This window comes from Balaenoptera borealis, assembly GCF_965194805.1.
Source record: "Balaenoptera borealis genome assembly, chromosome: 9".
Taxonomy (NCBI): Eukaryota; Metazoa; Chordata; class Mammalia; order Artiodactyla; family Balaenopteridae; genus Balaenoptera; species Balaenoptera borealis.
This window is the reverse complement of record NC_138873.1, coordinates 109,175,144-109,192,637: the sequence shown is the minus strand read 5'-3', so window position 1 is coordinate 109,192,637 and position 17,494 is coordinate 109,175,144. Positions and strand designations below refer to the sequence as shown.

General features: G+C 45.4%; 2 protein-coding genes across 6 annotated transcripts in view; one reads left to right on the top strand and one right to left on the bottom strand.

Moving 5' to 3' along the window:
* B3GAT2 (beta-1,3-glucuronyltransferase 2) overlaps positions 1-1,648 on the top strand; it is a 75,683-nt gene extending 74,035 nt beyond the window's left edge. Inside the window, exons 3-4 of the mRNA XM_082405101.1 lie at positions 981-1,129; positions 1,250-1,648. Of these exons, the coding sequence (XP_082261227.1) occupies positions 981-1,129; positions 1,250-1,336 (236 nt within the window). The 3' untranslated portion in view covers positions 1,337-1,648. The remainder of the gene's footprint in view (positions 1-980; positions 1,130-1,249) is intronic.
* Positions 1,649-1,765: 117 nt separating this feature from the next.
* Positions 1,766-17,494, bottom strand: part of SMAP1 (small ArfGAP 1) — a 152,777-nt gene continuing 137,048 nt past the window's right edge. For 3 of the 5 annotated variants that reach the window (XM_082405088.1, XM_082405084.1, XM_082405086.1), the window contains 4 exons: positions 11,777-11,904; positions 6,129-6,300; positions 4,947-5,204; positions 1,766-2,765 (listed from right to left, as the gene is read on the bottom strand). In XM_082405088.1, the coding sequence (XP_082261214.1) occupies positions 2,497-2,765; positions 4,947-5,204; positions 6,129-6,300; positions 11,777-11,904 (827 nt within the window). In that variant the 3' untranslated portion in view covers positions 1,766-2,496. Of the gene's footprint in view, positions 2,766-4,896; positions 5,205-6,128; positions 6,301-11,776; positions 11,905-17,494 lie in introns of all 5 variants that reach the window. The other 2 variants (XM_082405085.1, XM_082405087.1) reach the window with 1 other exon arrangement.

The window sequence follows — 17,494 nt, the reverse complement described above, 5'->3', positions numbered from 1 at the left end:
GCTAACTATGCGTATGCAAAAAGCAGCGCAAGTCAGCTCAGTTAACGTAGGGAAGGGCAAAAAGTTGCTAAGAAAACGTTCCTGGAGACTGATCCCCCTAACTCTGGAAGGGTGCCTGGCTTTACAGTGTCAGCTTAGTCGTGAAGAGCAGAGGTCGGGGTGCAGACTTTCACAACAGCTAGGACAGCTGTGACAGCTGCTTCCAGAGACGGCTTGTGGAGCGCTTAATGGCTAAGCCTGTAACACAGAGTTTGTTAAACTACAGACTAAAGAGTAATGATTTTTCGTAACACCAAACCATTTAAGGAAATTGACACTCATTTGTTTCCTTGAAAAATGAACTACAAAAACCAAATTTGCCAAATGGCCTGATATCATCTCCTGCACTGATTTCCAGCCCCCCACGCCCCGCTTTTCAGATTGAATCAAATTGGAAATTTATACCAAATGACTGTATTCATTTCCCAGCTAACTGACCAGACTTGGATTCCTCCATCTTCTAACCTCCGGGTCCATCGGAGCAGCGCTGGCTTTGGTAGGAACACATGGAGATGTCAGAAGACAGGCAGGAAAGTGGGGCGGCCTGCTCCCCGGGGACAGGCAGGGCGAGTCTGTGTGCTTTTCAGGTGTATTTAGTTCTAGTTACTCCCAGAGGCCAAACGTGTGGGGTGGGGGGCGGGGGGGTGACGGCCTCTGCGACGTGCACCCTTTGTCATCAACAGGCTACGCGGTGTCCAGAAGCCACCCCCTCCACACACAGCCTCGATCAGGGTGGCAGACGTGCTCTATTGTAAAGGTGGGCTGTCCTTCTGAGACTGTGATGGTGCAGGCAACGCTCCTGTTCACCTCTGTGAACTGACCTGGCCCACGGTAGACACTGAAAATAACGGGTTTTGATGTGACCGAGATTATATAGAAAAAAGAAGTACACCAGTATTTCACTTTAAAGACTTTTTTTTTTTTTTTTAACTTTCACAAAGGATTTGCTGTAAGCCTTCAAGTCATCTTGTCCAACCCCAAAGCTGTATTTAAGCGTCGTGGGTCCCAGCCCGGGATGCAGGAATCTGACTTTCTAAAGCAGATCACGACCGTCGAGGAACTGGAACCGAAAGCAAGTAACTGCACCAAGGTATTCATTTCACTCGTGCCGCTTGACCTTGCCGTGTGTCCCTTGAGAGCCACTCGTGCCGCTTGACCTTGCCGTGTGTCCCTCGAGAGCGTGGCTACCCGTCAGGTCTCCTCCCCGCAGGTCCTCGTGTGGCACACTCGGACAGAGAAGGTGAACCTCGCCAACGAGCCCAAGTACCACCTGGACGCGGTGACGATCGAGGTGTGACGGAGCCGCAGCGGGTGCTCTGGCGGGCGTGCGGGCTAGGGCTGCGGGCACCCGGGGGCCGTCTGCTCTGCTCTCCTCCCGACGGGCACCTGCTTACAGGGCGGTCGTGTCCGGAAGCTGAGCGCGGGTAGAGACCCCCGCTCTTGTCTCCATTTGTTCTGCATGCTCCCTGACAACCAACCCGGAGGGTCTCTGTACAGCACAGCTAATGGCACGCAGGCTAGTACCATTCTGAGGATCTTCTTACATACTGTTTTTCCCATTTGGCTTTATAATTAATTGGTAGAACTGAACAGGTTTTCAAAACAAACAGATGACAAGTATTCTGTCAACAACACGTTCCCAATTTGTGACTTTGCAACGTGAAGTAACTTTTGTAAGATTGGTGGCAGTATATATCATAGGAAATAAAACCCACAAAAAAAGGTCTATGGATTCATCTGTTTAATACAGGGATATGACATCTGTCAGTACTAGGCACCATAAAATGTAAACACAATTACTGTCATAAACCTGGATACACCTTCAAGGGTTGAAGTGGCTTGTTTAGTTACCCTGTTTGTTTGCATCTAGTGCAGAGAAAGGTCTCGTGTTTGCTAGCACTATGTGTACATAGGAAGAGATCCCAATTACAAGGGAGGCAGGTAAAATCTGACTTCTTCAAACATTCGTTAAACATAACTAATTTTGTAGTAACATCCAGGTTTATCTTCCTTTCTCTAACCACGTTCCCGGTTAAGCACATCATAGCAACAGCACAGTGACGTGAATGACGACATAAAAGAATCTGGATACACTAGAAAACAGTGCTCAGTGATACATTGACATTCTATTTATATGATTAAACATTTGATCATACAGTACCTTCCTACAGGATTACTGGCTAATCTGGGGGTGGGGTTCATACTGTTAGAGGTATTACTAACAAACATGATAGCTACTTCCCTTATATGCAAACACGAGAGCTATAATTTCATCGACAGGGAAACTGATTATGCACGTTGACCGAGCAGCTTCCCAGATACTGTGTCTATGAACTCCTGGGAAATGTGAGCAAAAGCTGCCCTCGACATGAAATCGTTTCTCAACCTGCTTTTCACCACAGCAAATTTAATCCATCAGTACAGACCAACACGGTCAATCAATCAATCAGATAATTCTTAATATGAACAAACGGGGAAAAAAGAAAAAAGTATTATGTACACGAATGAACAGGGGAACGCGGCTGCATCTCCGCAGGAATGTGGGGGGTGGGGGGGGGAGCGCGGTGGGCCGTGCTGCAGGGTCACTTCCACAGCTGTGTGCTGAGCGTCTGGCCTGACGAGCCCCCCGACCACCCTGCTGCCCCCGCCGTGGTGCCGGGGGGCTGGCTGAAGCCCACCGCGGGGCTTGCGCTGCCCAGGCTCAGGCCAGCCATCTGCTGGTTCACCTGTGAACACACAAAAGGCATCCTTCACTTTTCAGGCCTGGTTTCTTCAGCCACTGCTAGACATTTTTAATAGCCAGCCTATTTTAGTAGAAGCGGGCCTTTATTCGAAGTTGATTTACTCAGAGAGACACGGACGCTTGATAGCAACTCTAAGTATTTTTCATCCATGTGAAGAGCTGTCTGAGCCCTGGGGTAAAAGCAGACGACCACACGATGCTTTCTCCACAGAAAGCAAATAGCTACCGTGTTCCCTTCTTGGTTGCTATTTCCTTCCGCTTTTCAGCCCTGTCTATAAAGTGGTCTCAAATCATTTTATATTTATTCATTTTCTGGACTCAATTTCTTGTCCCCCAAAGATTAACCACTGGAAAAAGTACCAAAGCAATCTATGGATTCACATCTGGATGTGCTATGAGTCTGCTATTCGAACTTTCAACTATAATAGCATATACTTTCAACTATATACTTTCTAGGATAGACTTTCAACTATAGTTTAACTACTAAGGACTAAGGAAATGTTTGAAAGTAAACTACTCCAAAATTATGAATTGTATATGATGGCAATTGTTCTGCCTTTATTCAGGTCTTAAATAGCTCTGTATACTTTCTAAATATTAAACAAGGTCATAAAACATATTTTTCTTTTGCTATAGCCAACCATATAAACGCCTATTATATGACAAAAGGTGTAAGATTACATGTGCTTTTCTTCCAGACCGGAGTCGTGTGTACATAAGCCTCCTAACCCTCCCCTGTGGTGCTCTCACTTCTAAGACTGATGGTAAATGAAGGAAAGGCAAGGAGATTTACCACTAAGTAGAGTGGATTCAAAACCTATGCTCAGGGTTGGATTGTATTAGTAAAGTTCAACCGTTTGCAGTTCTTAGTTCTTCAGAAACCCTAATACTAACCACATCACTGAGGAGGCACAGTGTCTGGAGGGGCAGGTCACTTCTTCCTAGGTACTAAAGGACGTTTAGTACCTGTCATGGCCAGCAGACCCCACCAAGAGAGAGCTGGAGAAGAGCACCCGCTTCGGCGTGCCGGGAAGTTAGGTGGGGTAAGTCCTTCCGGGTTCAGCAGGCACCCTAACCTGAGCTGGGTCTGCTTCACCATTCCGGCTGCACAAAAGCCATTACTGACATTTGGCACTTACAATTTTTGAGATTCCCAGAGTGCACAGACCAATGTCATATAGATATTCCTTGAAATAGTGATAGTAAAAAATAACTTGGGACATTCATGGGATATACAGTGATTTTGCTAATGTCGGTGAGAAACTGCTATATACTATTCCCTGAATGCTGACGAGAACAGAAGTCAAGGGCATCAAACTACCAGAGGAACAGCAAATAAGGAAGTGTACAAGGAAGAAGAGTGGGACCACGAACCTACGTCTGAGGCCTCTGTCTGTGAAGCCAGAGGAAAGTCAGAATGGATTTGAAAGAGGTAATACTAAAATGTCATCTCCTGGCTCTAAACTAACTTAGGCGGAAATAGGATTTTGTAATATGAGGGGATGTAGGAAACAAATATGGACTGGTTCATATCTTACGGGAATTCTTGAACTAGTGTATATTCTTTTTAAACATAAATGTGACTATAAGTAAGAAGAAAATACAACTTTACAAATGTATTTGAACAAAAAGATTTTTTATAAATCCATGCACAGCCTAGATCTCTCAAAAACAGTGCTTTGAGGATATGAGGCTGGATTTTTTTCTAATTTGTGAAAGTTTCCAAGAACCCCCAAAATTATTAGTGAAAATAGGTTGGTCTAAAAGTGATCTATACAAACAACCCACCAGGGGGCTGGGTTTAAAGCTTGGTGCTAATTTCAAAAGATGCCCAAGATGATTTCTAGCTGTGACAAACAAATGAGGGACATTCACCATTACAGCTGTGTTATAATCAGAAATGAAAAAGTGCTTAACATTCTCTACAGAATATTCTAAATACAGGAACAATGACGGCTCATTTGTCTATCTGATTAGACAGTTTTTACCTTTTATAACATTATCCCTACTCAATTCTTTCTGCCAGATTGTTAGATTTAAAAACAAATAAAACCATTTAGAAAAAAAGATCTGGTTTCTCTGATTTTGGAGAAGTTGGAGAGAAAGGACCCTACCTGGGAGAGGTTCCAGGGGGGCTGCTGAGCTGGCGGCAGGCCAAACTTACTCTGGGCTGCACCCACGTGTCCCACCATCCCTCCTGGGGGGCCGACCACACTCTGCGGAAGTGGCATCACCCCAGTCTGTGCGTTTCCCATGAAGCCGTTGGGCAGGGGCACGCCCACCATCACGCCCGCGCTCGGCCCCATCACACTTCCCGCGAGGCCGGGAGCTGCAGGCACAGGCCCGCCCATGGACGGGAAGCCTTGAAATGCAGCCGGTGCTTGTGAGGGAAACGGTATATTTGTGGGTCCCATGAACACACCTGCAGCAGAAGAAGCAAGCAGAGAAAACAAATGAAGAGAACAGGGTTACCGCATGCCGCTGCACTCACCTCTGTCAGCACAGAAACAGGAAGACCACCTTCCTGAACTACCCACGGCGAAAACCTGAATTCCGGTCTGGCGGCTCCTGTTGCTCAGACCAGCTCACACTACCCCCTCAGAGCCGGCTACCTCCAGGAAGCAGAAAAATCAGTCACGAGCCTGAGCAGGTCTAATTAGGATAAAGCAATCTTGTGCAACAGCTACATAAAATACCCATTGTGAAGACCAGACTATATTACCGTGAGACTGTGTGTTTCTGCTGATTTTGCACCACTGGTCTCTCATTACCAAGTAAACAAGTCAGAGTGGACTGTCTCTGGTTTTAATGGAAGCAGCTGAGACGTCATATAATTTCAGCTCTTATGTGAAATACAGCCCATTATTTTAGAGGAAATGACAGATTAAAACTGTGCAAACACAAATCTTTATCGTGCTAGTATTTCTTTTTGACTATATTAAAAAAGAAAACCTCAAAGCTTTTTTTGATTTCATGTGATATTTCAGACTTACTGTTTACCTGCAGAAAGAATACCATACTGTACAGAGTTATAAACTTCACGCAAATCAAATTTAAATAATTCTTCAAAGATAATCCTTGTCCTATAAGGCTTGTGAAACAATATTAAGTGACATGGGACCAGCTTGTTAATCCTAAATGAATAAAGTTTTGTGCATCCTGTATATGCTTTCTAATCCGAATGCTTCTTTCATTTCAGTTTTGTAGTTGTGTAAACCGCAACAACAAAAGCACTCATCACACAGGAAAAACAAGGAAGAAATATAATTGACATTACATAAGCACAAAGGATACACTTCTAGTGATGCCACTGCAGTTCACTGAGAGCAGACTTCAAATGCGTTACCAGGCGCGCTGTGCTGCTGGATGGTCCCTGTGCCGTACAGAGATAAGATGGAGTCCCTGGAGAGCTGTTTCTTGGCCACCTCTTCTGACTTGGTAGCTTGCTCAGTGAACAGATCCAGATCCCCAGATGTCACTGTAGACAGAGCGGCAGCTGCTGGTACAGAGGACGTCCCCTGAGACAGATACCAAAACAAGCTGTCGAATTCTGCATACTAAAACACACCTCATCCACTCCTTGAAATCCAAATGAAGTTGTGAAATTAGAAACTAAACAACTGTAGAAGGTAACATGGTGACACTAAAGGGAATCACTGACAAGCCCATGCAAAACCTACATGCAGGAGAGAGGAACATTTCCTGTTTTGAATTTGTTAACGTACAAGGAGTCGATAGAACCTCTCTGATGCTGAGTTCTGCCCATCACATCCTGACCACAGTGGCTTCAACAACAGGCATGTGGTGCTGCCTGAGGACCAGCATTCCCGGGAGATGCTCGCACGTCTCCTGCAGCAATCACTGCTGCCAAGAACTGGTATCCCTTGGAATGAAGAACATTTCTACAACTACAGCAGACGGCAAGAGGGTCCTGCAATGGCTGATTTTGTCTTCTTTGGGCAGGCAAAGAAAAGGTTTTGTTTTTCAAAAGCGACATCATGATATTTTTATGAACCTAATCTAACCCGTTTTAACCGCAATATTAGAATGCTTCCAGTCTACCCAGATACGAGGTCCGGCAAAACTGCGACCACCTGCACTCTCCCCTACACCTTGCATCCCGCTTGTGGACAGGGGCAAGCACACGAATACAGATAAGCATGTGGATACTGTGATACAAAACAAAAACTTCACTCCATCTCCTGTATCTTGCACACAGTACTACACAGTCACAACTGACGCCCCACTTTAATGATCTCTGCGGTCACTAAATATTCAGTCACATTTGCGTATAGGGAATTGACTTAGATGTGAAGAGTTTCAAAGAAGTCTATGAAGACTAGTAAGAACTGGATAAGAGTCTTCTCAAACTACAGAACGAGGTGAGCAGCAAGTAGAAGTTAAATCATAGTGTACATGATTTGGCTTGAATTTTTAAAAAATCAAACATTCAATGCCTTGGCTAAAAAACCTTTCAATAAATTGGCATCCAAGCATTATGCTCACAGACTAACTTAAGCAGAACAATATTTTGAATCTATTATGACATTAAGCAAGAATTTTAAGACAGGAAAAAAAGCCACATAATTCTGCAAAAGATCTGAAATGTGTAAGAAACCGGACATGATGGAATTCAAGTACAACAGTGGGCCTGAATCAAATATACGTGACGTGCCAATGAAGCGGCGGAAGGCGGAGACAGCCGCCTGCAGGCTCGCCACAGTGCCCTTGGGCCTGTCGCTCCGCCTTGCCACGCCCTCTCTGGGCCTGCGGGGAGCTACCTTACAGCCGTGCGGCCACAAGCAGCACTTTGCAGACGGCAGTGCCAACTGCTGATGCCGCTAGATAACAAAGCAACCGCCTACTAGATGATCCTCCTGCACGTGTAGCTTCTGTTCAATCTAAGAAGCTGCTCCAAACCCTGCGGTCTATTCCCTGAGGGGGACACAGACGTGTGCAAGAACCCCGAGTGCTTGGGAAAGCTGCTATTATCCACCTCACGCTAGAGCAGCCCCGCGCTCCAGGCGCCTACGTTTCTTCTGATGACCACCTGCCTCCACAGGGACACAGTCTAAGCACAGCCACGCCAGCCAGCCTGGCTAGCAGGTGCTCCAACGGCCATTTATGGGCCGGGTGATGGGGGCGCCCCACGGGCCGGCAGGGCCACTCCAAGGTAAAGGAGAACCACTGCTGCCTGTAGGTGCGCACTTTCCAGAGGCCGCAGGACCCCCAGCCGAAGGCTCTCTGGCCGTCTGGGATCTGGGGCCACACCGAGGACAGGCCACAGCACCTGCGTGGGTCTAGAAGCTGTGGGGATGTGGATATTATGGACAGAACAGGAAAGGGAGGGCTTCTACATGTCACCCTGGGGGACACTGGAACGACGCCCCTCAACCCCTGGTACACGCGTGCTCTCGGGCCAGCTGAGCGTTCCCAGCCCCTTTCTCAGGGAAGACCGCACAGCCACACAGGAAAGCAGACGGTCACATCAACCCAGCTCATATTCCCGTGAGGGGAAATCTTCAACCAGAATTTGCACCACACTCAGAAAATCAGGACTGACAGAAGCAGGGTTCAGAGTAATGCCTAGTGGGGTCCAATTCAATTTCACAACATAAAAAGCCACCAAATTAGTAAACTATGTACAGTGTGTGTGTGTGTAAAATGTGTGCTTTAACCCACCTTCTCTCTCCCTCCCCCAATTTTCAAAGACATTATTTTGACAACATGTCTGGATTAGAGGCTTTACGTGTAGTTTGGATGGAAGACAATTCTGTTCACCAAACTACTTTAGAGGGCTCCATTGAACTGACACAATTTCGGTCCAAACACATGCCGGAAGAAGAATGAGGCGTGATTCTGAAGACCCGCCCTGTTTGCTCTCAGTTACAGACGCCAGGGCAGCCCCGGGGGCACGAGGAGGAGCCGCAGGCACGCACACGGAGCGGGGCTGAGGGCCGCACTGTCCGCTCGCTGCTCCGACCGCACAGAGCTCACGGGGCCCCGGCTGGGCTGGCCGTGGGGTCTAGCGCGCAGGCAGCTGCAGGGTGGCGCCCATCCCGCAGTGCAGTCCAAGGAAGGCGGGCCGGCCGGGCGCCCCGCTAGCACGCTAGACCAAAAGACGCTGCTCTTCACGCTCGGACTGTCAAGTATCCCAAATACTGCTTTCCACACCCAAAATGTTAGCGTTAGACTTTTTTTTTTACTACCACTCGCATACCCACGCCTGCACACGCTCACAAGGTAACTAATGTTAACTGAAACAATACTAGCAACACTTAGTTCCTCTTTTTATGTGTTGGGGGAAGGAGGAGAAGAGGCAAAGCCATAAAATAAAGCTGTCTTTTCTGAAAATAAACAGTAATGCTGAAGATAACTTTTGATAAAGCTCCACTTAAACTAATGATTCCTCAGAAATCTATTTGCTCAATTCCAGCGTTAATTATACAATGAGTATCATAATGACAATAAATAGATATAATAAAAATATATGTAATTCGTCTTCTTAATAAGACATTGGTTCTTTCTTGTTAAAACTTTCCATCCAAACAATTCCCATTTGGCTCAGGTTTTCTAGAGAAAGAGAAATATTTTACCTCAAAAATTATACTTTCCTACAACAAACTAGTTGCTTATTTGTAAATTTAAAACAGAATCTTAAATTGTATGCTTAAGAGTAACCTATGTCCCTGAAAGTTATATATTAATATCTCACCTTAAAGACAAATACTGCACGGTATCACTTATATGTGAAATCTTAAAAAAAAAAAAAAAAAAAAAAAGGCAAACCCATAGAAACAGAGCAGAATGGTGTTTGCCAAGGGCTGGGGGGCAGGTACACATTTTCAGTTATAAGATGTAAGATCTGAGGATCTAATGCATAACATGGTAGCTATAGTTGATTATACTGTATTGTATAAATGAAATTCAATGAGAGTAGATTTTAAGCATTCTCACAAAAAAAAAAAAAGGTAAATTTGTGAGATGATAGATGTGTTAATTAACTTGGTGGTAGGAATCTTTTCACAACGAATACATATATCAACATATTTCGTTATACATTTTAAACATATAATTTTATTTTTCAATTATACCTCAATAAAGCTGAAAAAATATTTGAAATATTTAACAAAAAAAAAGATGTGACCGACAAGGGATTAATCTCCAAAATATACAAACAGCTCATGCAGCTCAATATCAAAAAAACAAACAACCCAATCCAAAAATGGGCAGAAGATCTAAACGGACATTTCTCCAAAGACATACAGATGGCTAAAAAGCACATGAAAAGATGCTCAACATCTCTAATTATTAGAGAAATGCAAATCAAAACTACAATGAGGTACCACCTCACACTGGTCAAAATGGCCATCATCATAAAAATCTAGAAACAATAAATGCTGGAGAGGGTGTAGAGAAAAGGGAACCCTCTTGCACTGTTGGTGGGAATGTAAATTGGTGCAGCCACTATGGAGAACAGTATGGAGGTTCCCTAAAAAACTACAAACAGAACTACCATACGACCCAGCAATTCCACTACTGGGCATATACCCTGAGAAAACCGTAATTCAAAAAGACACATGCACCCCAATGTTCATAGCAGCACTGTTTACAATAGCCAGGTCATGGAAGCAACCTAAATGTCCATCGACAGAGGAATGAATAAAGAAGATGTGGTACGTATATACAATGGAATATGACTCAGCCATAAAAAGAATGAAACAATGCCATTTGCAACAATATGGATGGACCTAGGGATTATCATACTGAGTGAAGTAAGTCAGAGAAAGACAAATATGATATGATATCACTTATATGTGGAATCTAAAATACGACACAGGGACTTCCCTGGCGTTCCAGTGGTTGAGACTCCGCGCTTCCACTGCAGGGGGGCGCGGGTTCGATCCCTGTAAGGTCCCACACATGCTGCGTGGTGTGGCAATCAATCAATCAATCAATCAATCAATAAAATACGACACAAATGAACTTACTTACAAAACAGAAACAGACTCACAGACATAGAAAGCAAAGCTATGGTTACCAAAGGGGAAAGGGGGGGAGGAATAAATTAGGAGTTTGGGATTAACATATACACACTACTATATATAAAACAGTTAACCAACAAGGACCTACTATATAGCACAGGGAACTATACTCAATATTTTGTAATAACCTATAAGGGAAACGAATCTGAAAAAGAACATATATGTATAACTGAATCACTTTGCTGTACACCTGAACCTAACACAGCATTGTAAATCAACTAGACTTCAATTTTTTAAAAAAAGAATAAAGGCAAAAAAAGAAAAAGAAATTCCATGTAATGTTAAGAAGGCAAGTCAAAATTTCTTTACCACTGATGCTTTTTAAAAATCTTTATCGTTAATATTATGTGCTAAATAATTTTTAAAAAAATCATTAAAATAAAAAAAGGCAGGTTTTAAGGCTAAGAAATAATGTGTCTTCACAAAAAAGCATATGAGTACTGAGTTTGCTAGAATTTCTTGTTCTCGGTTTTCCTGCACCCGGAAGGAAACACTGTCCTGGGCTGGCTCGACAGAGCACAAGAACAGAACTACGGGCTTCTGGTCCATGTTCACACACCGAACAGCTCAAAAACCTCTGAAGTAAGTAACCTTGTGGATCGCAGGCAAGGCTGAAACAGTCCGAGTTTTCCCACTTACTCATTCTAAACACCGTTTGCCTAGAGCAAGAGTTAGCAAACTTCAGACAGGGACTCTTAGGCTCTGTGGGTCATAGAATATCCGCTGCAACTACTCAGCTTGCTTTTGCAGTGTGAAAGCGGCCACAGACAGCGTGTAAGTAAACGGAGTGGCCATCTCCAATCACACTTTATTTGCAAAACCAAGCTGCAGGCTTAGTTTGCCAACTCCTGGCCTAAAGATCTAGAGGCTTTCAAGTTAGAAACAATTCAAAATTGGAACTTTACAAAAAAAAAAATACACAGTGTAAAACCATACTCTTAACACATACCTGAGCTGGCGGCAGGACAGTTGCGGGTAAGGGATTAGAAATCATCGGTCCAAAGATGTCCAGATCGTCATTCAAGGCCTGTCCCGTGGCTGTGTTCCCATTAGTCACTGGCACCTCAGCAGGGCCGTCTGAAAAAAACAGATTCTTGTCTTAAAGATTCTAGAATCTCTTAAATTACTTGAAACATGGCTTTATTTTAAAAATATATGGTTAGAAGTTCAAAAAGTTAACAAAATGTACGCCCTCCTTCTACCCCAGGCTCTCTCCTCTTTCCCAAAGAAACCATTCCCAGTTTTGTTTGTTCTCGAAGAAATATTCTTTACCCACCGGTGTCTAAGTATATGTGCAAACCCCTTTTTAACAAACGGTATTATACTACTGACATTATTCTGTGTCCTGATGCTTCCTTACACGTAAGGTGCTGTTCTGAGTACTTCACGTATATTAACTCATTTAATCCCATAACCTTGTGAGACTGGCACTACTTCTGCGGTCACTGGTTAAGCTGGGATATGATTCCATGTTCCTACAAAGGCTGCCTCTCCATGAATATGCACGTGTGTGTGCGCGCGCACGTGTGTGTGTGTGTGTGTGTTTCCAATATTACTTCATACCACGTTTACCTACCTTGGAAATAAATTTTAATGATTTAAAATGTCTGAAATGTTAAATTTTAAAGTTACATAAGGAAAAAAACTGGACAGAAAGAAAACAAACATATGCTATATATACTGATTCCGTAGGAAGTATCCACACAACACTGGAACAGACCCTCTCTGTATCCAAGCGCGGCACCTTCGGTGTTGGGGGCACCGAGCCGCCGGGCGGCGCCGACACCCCACATCGGCCTCCTGCTCGCCCTTGGAGTTCTCGTCCCCCCCCCCCCCGACGCCGGTCCAGCACTCACGAGTGTCGGGTGGGGGGCCGGGTGGGGGGCGGTGCAGGGAGCTTGCAAGCACGGGCTTTCAGGGAGCAGGACAGCTCACACGGCTCAGTCTTCCGTGGCCACGACCCAAGGAACAGTTCAGAACACCACAACGCCAATCTCCGAGGACTTACGCCCTAAGCGAGCTCCCACGTGACAGCTTTTTACAGCCTCCCCTGACGCCTCTGATGAGCCACACACTCCTCAAGGGCAAATGAGGCGTCTTCCAAGACATCTTGCACAGAGTAGATCCTTGAATGCTGGACAGACTGAACGGAAGATCTACCACGTACTAGGTACTGCTATCACAACCCACAGAGACTCACAGATTTCCTCTCTTTTTTGAGGTGTAACTATAGAAATTAGTATCTTTTATTTCCCTGTTTAAGCTTCAGTGAAACAAATTATCGTTAATTACAATGAATAAATGGTCACAGTAAAATATTCTTTACTACTTAATTTATAAAAGTGTGTGTGAAACCCATGAAAGGTTAGTTTGGAAGAAACCAATTGCAAATATTTATCAATAATTTTCCATGATATCACGTTATCAGAGCCATGAAAAAAATATACTCAGTACATACGTTTATGCGTTACACATGTTATATCTCTATAAGCACTACGGACAATTTAAAGGTGAAGCAATAAAAGAATACGTAGATTATTACTAATTTATAATATACAGAACTTTAAGCTAACACCCAACCATGACATAAAAGAATTCAAATATGACTCATACATGAAAGTAATTTTTTCCATTTCTAGCTCATTCAAAGTGGCAACATTCATTCTGAAGTTAGACTTCTTTCAGGTGCTATTTTATGTTTTCCAGCCCATTCCACATTCCATTTACCTGATGTGTAGTACATCAGGTAATATGAACGAGAAATAAAATATTTTAGAAGGACAGGGTATTCTAGATTAAAAACACAACTAAAGGAACATCTCTGTGCCATCCACAACTCGGTAAAGAAACTCAAATAACACTGCCATGTGAGTCAGTGGTGCTTGAACCCCTAAGCTGCAGAGCTGAGGACAGGGGGACAACCTCATCAGACAGACACGTTCATTCTATCACGTGAACACGGAAGCGCTTTATTAGCAGAAAATATGACTGTATTGCATGCAACTTAAACTCACAGACCGAAGCCCATGTCCTCCAAGATAAACCACAACCAAGAGGAACAAAAGTAAAAATGAGCATAAGTAACTATTCCCAGTTTTTCAGTTAAAACTTTTTGCTGTTTCAAGTAATAGCAAACACTAACAATTAGGACAAATTTATATTAAAAAAACCCTTAAACATGAGAAAATGCTATCATTAACTTATTATTATTACTACTGTTATTATTTTTGGTGAATTGGGGAAAAAGGTATCAATCTGTTTTTTGCCCCAGGACATGTCAATTAGCTTATACAACACCAGTGAGCTCGGAAAGCACTGTGTGAGAACCAAGAGGCTCATTGACTACAAGCAAATAATGCATTTGCATTACTTTATAAGCTGAACATGTTTCAGAAGTTTTTAGTCTGTTCAAAGTAGTACAGTCTTTTAAGTCTGTTCAAAGTCCCCCAGTCTTCTCCCCACACAATCCCCTAATATGACGGATTAGAACTCCCATCAATTCTCCTTGTTACTAAAAAAGCTAAGCATTCACAGAATCGTCAAAAAACAAATGCTTAACTTACATGAAAACGTCTCGACCTTGCAAAATCAGTAAACAAATTCCCAATGAGTTTTCCCACCGGATTTCAATGTCGGCTAATTTGACTTACTACATTTGTCTTGCTAAAACACATTCTCTACAAAGGACTGTTTCAATTCGTTTCAAAACTTGTGTTTTTTATTTTCAGTATTTAAAAAGGACAGGGGAAGGCTAGTTATCACTACCATCACTATAAACATCACCTGCTTCCTGGACTTTTTAAAAGAACGTTTCCATGTTATCATTTCTGTCTCCATGGAGAATGAGAAGGCATCTCCTTCCATCACCCCCAGTTACAGAAACCAGGGCACAGAGAGATTAAAGACTCGATGTCGCCTCCCTAGCGAAGCAGCAAAACTTGTACTAGAACGAAGTCTTCTGAGCCCTGGACCAGTGAGTGCTCTTTTCTTTAAGCCACATTGCACAAAAGCCACGTAGTTACAGCTGTAGATAAAGAAATCACTTAAAAGTCTGAACATTAAAAACCAGCCCTTACACAGTTAACAATTATTGGTACTAAGTTAGAGAAGCAGTGGCGTCAACAGTTCCGAACCCACTCCGCGCCAGCCCGTCTCCACACACACCCCCCCCATCCTCCTGCCAGGCCCAGCATCCCCTCGGGGTACAGTGGGGGGCCCGGCCGGTGCGGCCACGGAGGGGCACCTGGGACACGGGCCGCCCCGTCACAACCCCTGCAGCTCGACGCGGCCTCTCCGTCAAGGGTTCACCAGCGGCACCGTGCTGGCCGCCGATCAAATAGAAGCTCAGAGGCCACAAAAGCCATAGAATACCAAGACGTTAAAAGCAGTTTTTCAGATAAACATTTAAAAATTTAGAAAGAGTAAGTCTTATTCAAATTAAATGGTTTAAACAGTGTAAATGTTTACATTATCACTATAACGTAAGAAAAACAGTTCAATCCACAGGGTTACATTTAGAGTGCACAGATACGTGGGCACACGTGCACACACACCCAGACCAATGGAAACCTCCCCGCCCAGGGGCTGCGCAGCCAAGGGCCAGGCCACGCAGCGCCTCCAGGGCGGGCGCGGCCGTCTGCGCACGCGCATAGCACCTCCCAGTGCGCACGGGCTCCCGGCTCGGCTGCAGGGGCGGGGGGCGGGGGGAGGGGGAGCAGCCCCCTCATCAACATGCAGAAACAGCAGCCGGTGGACACAAACAGAATGGGAGCGCCAGAGTACAAGAACAGCCTGAGGCAACCGGCACACACTTAGCTGGAACAACACCAGAAAGAACGATAAAGAAGCACAAAGGACCCCTCGAAGAGGAAATGAGCAAACAAGAAACTAGGACAATGCAGTAAAACAGGGAAGGAATTTCAATTTTACAGGCAAGGCATCAAGCCTACAATTAGCTGCTTGTGGGCAACTATTTTCTTTCTACGTTACCCTAAGATTTCAGACTAATGTTTGGTCTGAAAACCGAGTTGGCAGATGACTGTTTTATACTGCACACATAGCAGAAATTCACAAGAAAAGCTTAGCCGTTTTGAGCCAAAGAAAGCAAGCTGTTAAAACTCGGTGCTGCATCTCACACGAGCAGGCCTGCCCAGCGCGCAGCTACTGGGCTCCTTCACATCACGACACCGGCAGATGCTTAGAAAGAAGGGAGCGTTTCAAATATCACAACGTCGTGAAGGCCACTTCTGTCATCTAGAAGCCTCCCATGTAGCTGTCGATTCTATTAATCGTGGCTATGCCAGAACTCACCTGACAGCAAAAACCCAAATGAGTACAGGTAAACAAAGTACTTAAAACAATATTTAGTGTCTTCTTCTTGGCCCATTCCAAATGCCTTTGAATGATACCATGTATAGACTGAAAGGAAATAAGAATATAACACTTTGGATTTTTAATCACACACTATTAATACTAACACTTTTAAGTTCTGTTGCCGGGTACTCTGATCAAGCGCTGTATAAAGTGTCTCAGTTTAACACCCCCATCACCTCCAGAGATTTTGACACAATAAGACTAGGATTTCAACATAAGTCCGGTGGTACAGCCGGAAAACTCAACTGCTATAACCATTCTGAGCAGCCTTTCCTGGTTCCCCCAAACAGAAGCAGTGCCCCTACCCTGTCCAAGGTTGAAACAGTTCCCCGGGGCAGCTGCCCCGCCTCCCGAGAAGAGGGCACAGAGGGTGAGGCTGGCCGCACCAACGAGCCAGGCGCAGCCCCCTCCCCCCGCGCTGCCCTGCGCCCCTCGGCCCCGCCCCCTGCGGTCCCACCCCCCGCGGCCCCCACCCCTCCAGCCCCCCGACCTGCCCCCCTTGGCCCCACCCCTCCGGCCCCGCACCCCCACACCCCCGCCCCGCCTGGCCAGGCAGCCTCCCAACTCCTCCCCCCAAATCCAGGGGCTGCAAAGCGGCAGCCTTCCCAGGTGCCTTCCTATCAGTAATGTCGTTTTTGGTTTTTGTCGGCGTGTGAACGCACTGAGTGTGACGGGCACGCCCCACATGCTCACACTTGCACCACACTGACTGCCTAGGCCCTGTCCCCCCATCCTCCGTCAGAAAGGGGGCGCGGCTGTCTCCTCAATCAGCGCTGGCACAGAGCAAACGCTCCACAAATGACTGGTGAATTGAAATGCTTTCCAGACAGATCACCAGAGGGTTTCTCGGGGACAGCAGAGCCGTGGGGAAAAACGACAGTCGGGGGGGGCGATCCTGCTTCTGTTGGGAGAAGAAGGGAAATAATGACACTGACTCTGAAAAGAACCAGGGGTCTGGTTACAAACCCCTCTGAGTCTCCGCCCTCTCCACTCCCCACATCTGGCCCTCGCTGACCCTTGCTCCCTGGAAACCTCCTCCTCTGAGTCCACGTTCTCCTGGAAGACCCTGCAACCACTGCTGCCGGTACCCCCGCCGTCTCCCTTCCCGGTCTCACGGCCTCACGCCCAGGCGACCGGCCACCTCGCTACCGCGACCACATCCCGGCTGGAACCCTACTCCGGGCCCCCACGGCAGTGAGGCTGCAGTTCTCTCTCTCGATCACAACCCTGTCCTCCAGCACCACTGTCCACAGCTGGGAGCACCGCTGAAGCCACGGCAACACACACACACACA